Source organism: Anabrus simplex, chromosome 4, assembly GCF_040414725.1.
Source record: "Anabrus simplex isolate iqAnaSimp1 chromosome 4, ASM4041472v1, whole genome shotgun sequence".
Classification (NCBI taxonomy): domain Eukaryota; kingdom Metazoa; phylum Arthropoda; class Insecta; order Orthoptera; family Tettigoniidae; genus Anabrus; species Anabrus simplex.
In genome coordinates, this window is record NC_090268.1 from 72,567,330 (window position 1) to 72,581,127 (window position 13,798).

At 35.3% G+C, this 13,798-nt stretch overlaps 1 protein-coding gene across 9 annotated transcripts in view; it reads right to left on the minus strand.

Moving 5' to 3' along the window:
• The window catches only part of Piezo (piezo type mechanosensitive ion channel component), a 555,272-nt gene that overhangs the window by 149,025 nt on the left and 392,449 nt on the right, over window positions 1-13,798 (minus strand). For all 9 annotated transcript variants that reach the window (XM_067145104.2, XM_067145105.2, XM_067145110.2 and 6 more), the window contains 2 exons: window positions 11,925-12,078; window positions 9,846-10,009 (listed from right to left, as the gene is read on the minus strand). In XM_067145104.2, coding sequence (XP_067001205.2) covers window positions 9,846-10,009; window positions 11,925-12,078 — 318 coding nt within the window. The remainder of the gene's footprint in view (window positions 1-9,845; window positions 10,010-11,924; window positions 12,079-13,798) is intronic.

Below are 13,798 nucleotides of genomic sequence, written 5' to 3' on the forward strand. Positions count from 1 at the left end.
CGCTTCCTTCCCATTCCTAGGTTTTTCCTATCCCATTGTCGCCATAAGACCTATCTGTGTCGGTGCGACGTAAAGCAAATAGCAAAAAATAAATTTAAAAAATGCCAACTCTTTGTGAAGAGATGTATTGCTTGTATCTGTAGTGGTTGGTAGTGTAGTTTAGTGTACAGTGTGTAAATAAACAGGTATGTGTTAACATAAACATCCAGTTCCTGATCTAGAGGAATTAACCAGATGTGCTGAAACCTCAATTCAGCCAGGAATCAAATCTGGACCCTCTGAATCAAAAGGCCTTAACGCTGACCATTCATCTAAGATACAAGACTTTCTCCCAAAGTTTGTACAATCCCAAAAATATTTACATCACAGATTAAAACTAATAGCGGTAGTAGCATAGCTCCTTAAGAACAATAAATTCAGTAATGTGGATAATCTTTTACGTTCCTAAGAATTTCAATGTGAAATCCTTGAAACTGCTACATTTATTAGCATCAAGTCTGAATACTTTGTCAAATATATTATACTATCCTGAAAGAATGAAAATATTTTGATCTAACAGTCAGCCAGCCACCTCTAACTACAGCAGTACACAAATTAATCAGAACAAGAATTTTTTTTATTTTTTATAATTTTCCCAATTTATAATTTGATAATTTTTTCATCAAAAGGGGATCACAATCTTTCCTATTACACATTACTGTGTATGGGGTAAACCAGTAAATGGTTGAAGCTTAATTCATTAGCATGTTTCTGAGAACAAACTGACTCAATATATACAAAAGAATTCCTGTATGACAGAGTGTGAGGAAAAAAACAACACAATTAAGATAGATCATGCAAAGAGTGGTTGACAACATGTGCTACACATTGCTTATTCTTAGATAGTGCACTTTTTATGCATTGTTTATTGAGTGAATAATAATTGCTCTTAAGTAAAAAAGTTGATTTATGGATAAGACTCTCATTGCAGACTTCCACAAAGTGCACTGCAATTGTAGCATCATTGCAGATATTTATGACACAAAGATATATAACCAGTATATTAAATTTTTTTTTTGGTTTAGGCACAGTAAATCAAATTATTCAGCCATATAAACAGACTGGCTGATCTACATGCAGAAACTACTTAATTATTCCAATTTTCAACAAAACATTTAATCAATAATAATATTATTCCACCACCACCAGTGCCAATCAAATAAACAACTCCCCTTTCATATCATAATCTCAAGTCCTTATAGTTTCATATTCCACACCAGTATCTTAAGCTTTCACCATACTATCCTATATTCAAATTACTGTCCTACGTTGTTCTAGATCTTTGTCCTATTCAATTAGTATTAAGAAAAGAGTGAAAAATAATTAATGTCATATTCGCTATCTTCCACCACTACCATATGTATTGAAAAATCTGCTGTTGCCCATATGTATTGTACGCGCACTTTTTAGTGATAGATTTTTGTACTCGGTTGAGGAGTAAGAAGGGAGCACTGCCGGTTCCGGTAATACTGCCAACTGAATGGAAATCTGAATTGAATCAATAATATGATCAATTGATATGAATTTTCTAAACCTTTATTATCTTATGCCAACAATTGTGTCACACACACAATATATAATACTATATAACATTTCCCGATGCAAAACTTCTTCCTAGCATGAATTCTATAGTTTAGCTTTGCTGTGTAAATAACAATAGTATGAGTACTTAAAGTGTACGCCAGATGTCGCACAGCAATGATAAGCGATTCTCAGTTTGTGTTTCAAAGGTTGCCAATACGAATCTCGAAGATAACCGAAATCGACCGATTCAGCTCTAGGGTGTAAATCTATTGCTAAAAAGTGCGCAGATAATATATCATATAATATTTTATTCCTTGTATTTTGATGAAAATCGCCTATTTCTTAACAGGAGCGGTTTTCAGGCAGACGTACGGAAGGCTCCTTTACTTATATTTCGGAAGCATTCAGATTTCCGTGTGAACCAACTGAGGACTTAAGTTTCAGTATGCATTCAACTCTAATTTTTTACACTAATATGTATGTGCATTTAATTTTATTATCCCTGACCTCCACATCACATGAATCCCTGAGCAGTCACTTTTGCTTTTTGCTGTATCTTAATATTGCCTCTACGAGTTTAAGGAATAATTCTTCCTCGACTGTAAATTCACGTCTATAACCAAAGCAGCATAGATTACAAGTCGTATGTATTTAGGTAATACAGTATTATCCTGCATGCTCATCAGTTATATTTGAATACTTTTATTAAACCAATGCTATAAAAACAGTCCGATATCACTTCCATTAGTAATTTATGTTAAGTCTGGATTTAATAACATCACAATTATGTCAATGTGTCTCTGAATAATGCCAATTCTTTATTCTCAAATAAAGTCTAATTTAAAAACTTAATCCCATTACTTGTGAGCAGCGAAGTCCACTTTTTTTTTTCTATAAAAATAAACACACAGAATGTACATGTAACATTCTTTCATTGGCATTTTGATACAGAAAGAAATGAACAGTCCAATGGCAATACAACTGATGAGTGTGCTGCCATAATATGGTGAAATACTGTACACGTAATTTCACGACTGAGAAAAAGCCGGGAGACTTTGAATAGTTCAATATTCGTAATGAGTAAAATTAAATTATGGTTCTCCCCTGAGATCTTAATTTCTTATTATCAATCCAATTCTTGCTTGCTTTTCATATAATCCTTGCTTCTCCAGGATGTTTTCTTCGTTTTTATAAAATGACTAAATATGTTGTGGTATGCTTAAGGGAACAAGGATAAGGAAAGGAACAATCCTATTTCTAGGATCATCATGGTCTTTTTCTTCTTCTCCACCTTGAATTTCCTTCCGTTCTACTGTTAACCATTCCTGTGGAGCATCCCTACTATAGAGATGCAATCTTTCTGACATCAGCAATTAGAATACTGATCTTTTCAATTTCCTGTAATACTTCTCTAATTTTTTAAAATCTTATGACTCATAGTTCTAATAATTTTCATTCTTCTTCTTTTGGTGCCTTCTCCATTAATGAAGATTGTTCACAATCCTCGAGAAATCAGCTCGGTCCTCTGCCACCCTTAGAGGAGCATGGGAGTTCAGTTCTAGCGAGTCTCGTACATTTCTCATTTATGAATACCTTCTTCAACCTCAGCCTCGCTGACTTTCAATTTTTCCTTCTAGAATTAGCTTTAGAATGTTAGATTTGTTGTTCCTCCTGATATGCCCTAGATACGCCATTTTACGTTTCTCAACTATCTTAATCAATCCTCGAACTTTCCGATTTAACTCGGGACTTCTTCTTTATTGGTGGTATGATCAATCCATGAAATGCAAAGCTTGCTTCTAGAAATTCACATTTCAAAAGCTTCTACTTTGTGCAACAGGTTGCTCTTCAATGTCCAATTCTCAGCACTCCATCGAAGTACCGAGTATACATAGCATTTTACAAATTTATATCTTGTTTCCAAGAAAAGGCTTTTCTCACAGAGTATTCTCATCTTCAGGAAGCTTGTTCCAGCCATTTCAATTTTTGTTCTGATTTCCAAATCTGGCTCTAGTTGGTCGGTGATCCAACAGCCTAGATATCTAATCTTCCAAACCTGCTTGATTTTCTTGCCACAGATAGTCAGACAGATGTGTCATTGTTTCTACTGATTACCATAATCGTACCTTTTACAGCACCAGTTTTAAGATCAAGAACATCTCCTTTGGCTGCTATTCTACCCGTCAGCCACTGAACTCTCAGGGATATCAGCAAGGATGACAGTGTTATCTGTGCATATCATAAATAATTTAACAGTCTATCATTAACCTTGATTCCATCTTCTGAATCTTGTAATGCCTTCTACAATATATCATTTTCATACATGTTCACAGCATCAACTGAAATGAGTACCTGTTAGTCATTTAGAATATTATGTGTAAAGGTAGAATTTATTCTTCAATCAATGAAGTTTGGGAGTAGAATAAAATGAACAATCCAATGGCAATCCAAATTAAGAGTCCGCTGCCACACTGGAGTGAAATGCTGGTAATTCCATGATTTAAAAAAGCCTAAAGAGCTTCACTATCAGTGGTAATTTCACAATTTAGCATAAAGAAATTCAGGTATTCACAATCAGTGAAATTAAATTCAGATTTTCCTCTGGGAAACTACTTCATTGAATGACAAAAAAAAATAAATAATAATCTTGAAATCTCATAGGACCGACTGTGTATTTACATTCATAAGACAATATTCTACAAGCCTCCATAGCTCAGGCGGCAGCGTGCCGCCTCTCACCGCTGGGTTCCATGGTTCAAATCCCGGTCGCTCCATGCAACATTTGTGCTGGACAAAGTGGAGGCAGGACAGGTTTTTCTGCGGGTACTCTGGTTTTCCCTGTCATCTTTCATTACAGCGACACTCTCCAATATCATTTCACTTCATCTGTCATTCATTAATCATTGCCCCAGAGGAGTACGACAGGTTTCGGCAGCTGCCACAATTCCCATCCTCGCCACTAGATGGGAACTTCATTCATTACATTCCTGACCCGATCGAATGACTGGAAACAGGCTGAGGATTTTCAAGACAATATTCTGACCTCAATATGAAGTTGTTTTGTAATTGAATATATAAATCCCAACCTCATCACCCATTATAAGGTTCACTTACAAATGAACAAAGTAAAATAAAAGAGGATTACAGCTAAAAAAATATGTTGTTTATTCCCTTTAAAACTGAGTTCATCATCAACTAACAATTTTTACTAAAAGGGCTACTCTACCATTGCAGAAACAAAAGATGATCATAATTATTGAAAAGAAAAGGAATAAACGTACATGACAAATTTTGGATAGCAATGTTCTGTGCACCACCAAAAGGGAATTACAATCTTCCCTATTAAACAATACTGTGTATGGGGTAAACCAGTAAATGGTGGAAGCTTTAGCATGAAGTGAGTAGCATGTTTCCAAGAACAAACTGACTCAATATATACAAAAGAATTCCTGCATGACAGAGTGTGAGGAAAAAAACAACACAATTAAGATAGATCATGCAAAGAGTGGATATTAGAGCAATGGATGCTTGCTGTGCAGATATGTTTTACTGCTGTGAAATACATAAGCCTAACAAGTAAGTTAAACCATGCTATCCTTATTGACCATGTAATACAATAGTCAGAAGAAGACATTGGTTTGTTAATGATAAACAAAAATAAGGCAGCGATGTCTACTATAAGCAAACTATGTGAATCTAATTGTTGTGGTGACCAACACTCATGATGGGACTGCGGCGATGATAGGCACACGGACTGTCGAGGGGTGGTCAAATTTGGCAGCCAGGGAGGCCCGATGCTCGACTGGCGCCTACTCGAACGGCGTCCCACCACAGCCCCATATGGCGGTGGTGAGAAAACAGGAAAGCTCTCATCAAGTGAGGGAGCCCGGGGCAGCAACTCCGAAGTGGGTGGAGAACCAAATGATATGCGTTGGGGTTCCAAGTAACCATCCAAGGACACAGTCATGATGGCAGAACTAGGTGTCGGAGCCTGAGTCTGAAGAAGAGACCCTGCACGGGGTGTAAGGGGTGGAGGGTTGTCATCTATAGGAGTATGGTAACCTTGGGGGGACACGGGGGAACTCATACCAGAGGAACGAGCTAAGGGGGCAGCTGGAAAGAATTAATAAGGTTGTCTCATTATCATTATTCAGTCTTTCAGCTATTCTTCTACTGATGTTTAAATACTGTACCTAGAGTACACTACAAATTAACATAAGGCTGAAAACAAAAACTGCAAAATGGACAATTTATACAAAAATGAAATTATAGACCATCATAAAGTTTCTTGTTAGTGACAGTAAAATTACCAGATTTGATACTCTAAACAATACCACTGATCACATCTTTTGAGCATCAAAATATTATAAATGTAAAGTATTATAGAAGTAAAATTATAATGAATGTTCCGCTATCAATCTAAGAAAAAATATGTATTACGCCAAGTTCACAATTTCTTCTCAGGGTGTTGAAATGTTTTTCAGAAACTTTTATTCAAATATATACTATCATCAACATCACTATCTGATCAGGCCCAGTGAGGGGGGGGGGAAAAAAACCACACACACCAACAAGACATCTCCTTCCTTGCTCTCTCCCACCAGAGTTTCCAGTGTTGATCTGTCTCAGATCTTCGTGAAGTCCGTTGGTGCACCTTTTCCTCTGTCTGCCCAGCCGTCTCTCCCCATAGGAGGAAAATCCAGCAGCTTTGCGGCCATCTATGTGTATCCATTTCTGCGACATTCCCTGCCCACTAAGGCAGTTACTTCTCGATTTTTATATTTCTCATCAGTCCACAATTGTTCCCATATCTGCCACTCCCCAGTTGCTGCAGTCTTTAAACAAAACTTTCTTAAAAAGTGAGTGGAATGTTGTAACTCCAGATCTTGCACCCATACAACAGAACAGACAGGATTAATAACTTGTATAGCTTGAATTTGAGCTGTCTCTACAGACTGCATGACCTGAGAAGTTAACTGAGGCTGCAGTAACAGCGATTTCAGGATTGAATTCTCTCCTGTACCTCTGATATGATGCTTACTCTGTGAAAACTACTCCCAAGTATTTCACCTTGTGGACTCAACTGAAGGATCAGCCTCCAACTAACAGCATCTGGGGTTGTATCCCAGGACACTTTGAGAAAATCGCAAGATAGCTTCTCCTCTAGAGTTTCTGTTGCTTCGTGTAAGTGTCTAAGTGGCTTGGGAATTCATAATTGAAAGCCCCTGCCTGGAGTTCAAGTGGACAAAACTGAGTGACTGAGAATGAGATATTAATTCATTTCTCCTTTCAGCTATGTTACCTCAGACCAAGTCCACAAACTAAGAGGAAAAAATGCAAAGGAGCCTGGGATTCTGGAATGGAAACTATTATACTAACCCCTAGACTACACCTACAAACTTCTTTTAAAACAAAGTAATATTCTCAGCTGTAAGCAATGTATCATGGGTAATTAATTCTACAGTAGATATCATTAACACACTTGATACACCGGTATTTGGGAGATGCTAGGTTCGAATGCCACCGTCTGCAGCCCTGAAGATGGTTTTCCATGGTTTCCCATTTTCACACCAAGCAAATGCTGGAGCAGTACCTTAATTACAGTCACAGCCACTTCCTTCCCTCTCCTAGCCCTTTCCCATCCCACTGTCGCTTTAAGACCTATCTGTATCGGTGCGGCATAAAGCGAATTGTAAAAAATCCAGTACTGCCTTTAAAAATGCACTAATATGCTTATGAAGTCAGATGACAAGATTACAAAATTAAATTTTGAAAGTAGTACAGTAAATGAATATGGCTACTTGGGTAGTAAAATGACCAATTATTATGGCAGAAGTAAATAGAGCTTAAAATGTAGATTATTTCAAGTATGTAGGTGTAAAAATGGTACAGAAAATCCACATCATGGATGTGACTTTCAGATTGGAGTAAATGTAGACTGCAACAGTTGCAGATAAACAAAAAATTATGCATGACAGGATGGCGGGGATGGCTGTATCAACCCAGTTTATTGGCTAATGATCTAAACAATAAAAACAACATGGTACTTTTAACAGCAATAAAAATTGGCTCTTCAAATGTGTTTAGAACCAAACAAAGGAAACTATATCACAGGAGATCAGTATAAAGAATTAACACCAAAAGAAAAATAAACATCATTTAACAGTAAGAGCAAGCAGTAATTCCAGAAAAAAATTGTCTTTGAAAAAATATGTTAAGTTTTATAATCTTATTGGAAGAATTAGTTGATAAATTCTGAATGCTCAAGAGATGGATCAAGTGAGGATAATATAAACAAATTATTCCAAAAATATTCATTCATATATGCTAGTTTCTTCAAAGCCAAACAAAAGATTTCATGGAGAATATAAGTCCTGCATTCTTATAAGTGTGACTATGGAACTGCCTGGCAGTCCCTCAGACATCTGGTGACAGAACGCCTTCAGCATTTGTGTAGGAGATATTTAAGGCAATCCCAGCAACAGTGCAATGGTTGACAGAACTAAATTTCAAATTATAACAGAGACACCATATGCTATATAATAAATAGTCTGAAGCGTATTTAGCATTTTTTCAAAATATATTAATTAAAGGGAAGCAAGACAGATATGATAAAATTTCTCACTGAATAATTAACTCTAGAAACCTTGTAATTTTGATGACGGCATTTTGATAACATTGCGTTATTTGTATTCACTTCACAAGCTAAATATTTGGCCACTGTAGTATCTTTCTACTTCGTCAGAGAAGTTGCCATGATTTGTTCTTTTCCTCAGTCTGTTTCTTTATAAGTGAAGAAGTATGAATCACATTGTAAATTTTGCAATTTTTTTAAATTATCTTCTACAGTTATAGAAAAATATGCTTTTTACAGAATAGTATGTAACTTGTGTTTATGATGTATGATAATTTTCCAGGGAGTTTTAAAGTGGAATCTGGATCCAATGGCATGAAGATGACAATTAGCCACATATATCCTTTTAAGTAGAGGCAAATGACTATGTCATATAGCAGCCGGTGTTTGCGGACATATTGTAAGGAACACTGCGCAAAAGTGAACGAACTGTTCCTGATGATCAAAGTTACTCTGTGTGATATTTCTGTGGCCTTTCCTCAAGCAGAAGAGAGACCCTGAGGCAGAAAGAGGATAATCATCCACATACATGCTACTTAGAGGGGGGGTGAAAGATGTTATAGTGCAGTTAGTGTCTGAAAGAGGAGAAATTGCACTAAATAAGGTAAAAATAAGGAGACAGATTGCTCCTGATTGAAGAAATAGCTTTTGTGTGTGATTTTTGTAATATAGCGATGTGTCTGTGCAAATAAGTGTACAACGCAATAGTAAATGCTATCAAGTTTTGTATCTATGCAGGCCTACTATTAAAGTAGGTTTTGTGTCCTAGGGTTAATATTATCCTCTTTCCAGTATTCTGCATTATTCATTGTACATGTAAGCCATTTGCTTTTCAGACCTTGATTTTATTCTCAAACTAGATAAGATGTATGAACAGGAGGAAAACACCATCAATTTTTCTTTTCTTGGTTACTCTATAGAGCTTACATAACAGGCTATTATGAAAGAGAGAAAACATCAGATACTACAGGCGTAAATAGGTAGCAACAGTTTAAAGCAATATGCTGGACCAATAATCAATTGTATCAAATTTGGGACCATGTTCTACATGAAACCGTAACTTTACCTGACGAGAAGAAGAAAGCAGTAAGCAATATATGACAATATTTTTGAAATATGACAAATTCCCTCTGCACATTCAATGTAAAAGTAAAATGAACTGAAGTAGCAGTAAGCACTCTTGGCAATGATGAATAAAGGAAAGCAAAGAAAGGAACATAATTATGAAGAAATAAAATGTCTTAATTATAACATAACTACTATGGTAACAATATTAGTACAATAAAAATTACATAATATCAGCAGATCACTTCCTGAAAATTATGAGAGAAAAAAACTAACATTTTATTTCTTGAGGAATAAGTCATCATTTTATGATTATACAGCATTTCACTTAGATTTATATTTAAGAAACAGATTACAATTGTATAAGTGTTACTAAAGAATAGAGAGCCTGTGCTTATAAAATCAACAATAGTGTTAACAAAAATGAAACTGAGAACTTATTTCATTCTTCTATAAAAATATTAAACAGTTTCATCATTTCAATAAATTCAGTAGCACTAACTGAACAAATTCTATTCAAGATATTTAAGCAGAGAGTAGCATAAAAATGTTCATCTTTAAGAAATTATCTAGCAAGACCTACCTTGGAAGTGGTTTGTAGGCTCTTTGAAACTAGGTCCTTGTATCTTCTGTTGGGATGCTTTGATCCTCTCCATCTTTAATTTGATTTTCTCTAAAATATCATGTTCTCGATCTCGTTGTTCAGCAATTTGCTTCTGACGGAGTTCTTCTATTAATTCAGCACCCCTAAAGAACGCCCAGAAAATAAATGACTTCATGAAGCAAGCATACTAAATTGAATTCCTATAAACTCATGTAGAGTATGTTTTAGGTTGGCTTTGGAGACTCTTAACAATGACAATCAATTTGGAGAATATAATTCTCACTTCCAAGAATGAAAATTTTGCACATATCATTCAAGAAAAGTCAGTATTTCAAATGCAGTGCTTCTGAGACAACTATTAACAATAGCAAGGGCAATAAAGACGGAACTTCCCACAAAGAATCATTATTTGGGCAAGCACAAATATCCCCATATAATAAAATCAAAGTGACATCTAATTTTCACCTGATAAATAAAATTCTGACAAGGACTAGTCTACTCAAAGAAAGCCTCTTATTAACTTTTATCCCAAGAAAAATAGAAGCTACCGTTTACCTCTGCCCATCCTTAGAGGTTGGTCCTAATGTGCTCTTAGTAATTTGGAATGATGGTTTATCTTACAGTACAGCACGTCATTTTCCTATCACTAGCCAACTAAAATTTACAAAATTCTTGTTATAAATGATAATAAGAGTAATTAGTTTTCAGTTACTGCTGCTAGATGGGACCATTAACCTTTCTTTTGATGAGTAGTAAGTACACTTTCCACACATTTTATTCCTACAATAGTGTCTCAGTATTTTTATCACATAAAGTCAAAATTTTCTTAATTCACACTGTAGCAAAAAGATTACCTTTAGCAATCACTTTTTTCTTTTAAATAGCATAATAACACAAATGTAAAATTGTTAGATGTACATACATACATACATACATACATACATACATACATACATACATACATACATACATACATACATCTACTTTATAGACTGTTATGCTTTTTAGCATCCAGTATGCAAGCCTTGTAAATTTAATAACTGCTGCCACAATCCTCTATTTTTAACTAGTTCTGTGGGTTCTATACCTCTTATCTTCAAATCGTTAGAAAGTGAATTTAACCATCATCGTCTTGGTCTTGCACTATTTCTATAATAAATAATGGTATGTAGCATCCGAAGAGACCGAGTGCAGGTCTTTCGAGTTTACGCCGCATAGGCGACCTGTGCGTCTATGAGAATGGGGCCCTACCTGGCCGGGAATCAAACCCGGGACCCTCTGAACCAAAGGCCAGCACGGTAAACAATTTAGCCATTGAGCCGGACTATTTCTACTACCCTCCATAACAGAGTCCATTATTCTCCTAGGTAACCTATCCTCACCTCATATGACCCCACCAACTGAATATGAAATAAAATTACATACACGATTTTAAATAAATTGAATTTAAAAAGTTCAGAAAACAGCATATAAATATATTGAACCCCCCCCCCCCTTTCATATTTCAATGTCAAAAATAAAAGAACCAAATGAGTTCAGTGCTGAGACAGATTATTATAGTTTTACATATGAAAAGAAAAATTTATTTAGATCAAAAAGAGTTGAAGTTATAAAGCCTCAAAATATGCCCAGTAATGCTCAGTGCACAGCAGTTAATAAATTAAAAATATGTCAGTGTTCAATGTGTCAAGCATCAGTAAATCTATAGACATGAGGTTGGTGTATTGGAGCACTTTCAAATACTAACGCAAATACTAACGGACTGAGCTGGGATCAAACCTACCAACTTGGGCCACTCAACCCAGCCACATAAGACACATTTAGATATTATAAATGATAATTATCAAAAGTCATACCCTGGACAACTGATAATCACTGAACTGAGTCATTGAATCATTTATTTGGCATTGAACGCAGTAATTCTCTTGTACAATCTTCAAACCTTACAACAGTTTCCGTAGAATCAAGGACAGTTACCGAGTACATTAGTACACATTTAAACAAAGTGTTCCAAATCATACTGAACGCTGAAGTACATTAATTTCAGATTTATTTTACCTTGATGCAAGAATAGTCATTGCTTTTGTCTCATTCACGAGATGAATGAAATAATGACTCTTAAACAGGCGACACATCATTATAAGAAATCCAAAGCAAACACCATCCCATGCAAGACCAACATCTTCCCTTGCGACCGAACAGTCCTGAGGATCTGTAAAAACACAAAAATATTGTTACAATTACTTCAAAATTGAGTACGATCAAATTTCAAGGCTGATATACTGAATATAACTGTATAATTTAACATTTAAATAGGAAGAGATAGGGAGGAATAATTTGATGTAAATCAACCCAAATGACAGAGCCATGAGATTCTACTAAATGCAAAACAGAATTGGAGAACAGAATAAAATATCACAAGTGCCCTTTAACACAAATGTTGAAGGTAGAAATAAAATAAATGTTTAACATATTTTGAATATTTATTCATCTTAAGAAATACTGTCAAAGAAGTAAGACAAAATGCGATTTTTCTTTTGCTTTAATTTTTGTATTATTTTGCGAAATAAATTTTGCTCTATTCCCTTAGTAATTTTCTAAAAAATTGTCATAGAAACTTCATTAGTGTGATTTATTTATGTGAATGGTAGATAAATAGTTACAATACCGATAATAATTCATAATTATTTTATTACAGTTCCAAAGATTACATAATTGTAATTATGCCTCCTGTGCTCACTGACAAAACAAACTTGAAAAAATACCTCTTTGATGAACAGGGAACCTAAATAGATTTTCATGCAGCATTTAAAGTCCAGGCCAACAGAAAATTACCAATAGACAATAATAGTAACCATTAGGAATTTCCACAAATTTTGGCTGTTAAAGAGCGGTAAAGTGAACTCAACCATCCCACGGACAACATCCCAAGAGGACGATACATGTGCCAGATTAATTAGAAAGGCCTCCTCCCTATCCGTTTTGGCCAACGTGGTCATGCCATAAAGATATTTTCAAGAACATTAACTTAATAGGTTTTTCTGTCAAGTTCAGAAATCTTTTTCTTTTCTCATCCCCCTTTTTTTAACACATGTAATCTTGGAACAAAATTTCAAGCTTGTGATCACCTGTGAGTTTTGCTCAAATTCATGCTTATCACAATAAATACATCTTACATATGTAAGTAGAAATAATATCACTTTTTTTGTAATCAGCATTATTAGATTCAGACAAAATTCATGCCTAAAACAATGAAAAATTTAAGGATTTGTATGATGTAATTACTGTCCATCTAGAAAAGACAAGCACAATAACCAGTTAGTGAGGACAGAGGGAACAACTTAAGAGTGAGAAGATGACTGACATACAAAAGCACAAGGACACATTATTCTTGTTAAAGTATCATAAGTACTGATGGGATTGATGAGGGCAGAGTCCATAATGTTCATAGTAGTATACAAGGTAGAAGGTAACTGATGCACCAAATTAATACAAGTAATAGTTCTTGGGGAGAGGATCATAATGTCACAAGTTTCAGGTCTGTAGCTTGCACTGTTACGCTATAATATCTCAATGAAATCAGTGTTGTAAAGGGTTAATGGCTCAAAAAGCAAGGCAATGGAGTGTACAGACACCTAGGAATAAATGTCTGAACAAATGCTTATTGGTTAATTGTCCTGTACTCAATGTGTTTAATTATAAAAGATTAAAAAATTATGACTTGGATGGTAGCAGAGAAAATGTGGCAAATTAGCTACAATGACTTCTTACATATCATATGAAAATGAAAATCCACAAACTGTTTCCAGTCATTTGACCGGGTCAGGAATGGAATGAATGAAGCCTCCTTCTAGGGGCGAGGATGGGAATTGTGCTGGCTGCCGAGGCCTGTCGCACTCCTCTGGGGCAATGATTAATCGATCATTAATGAA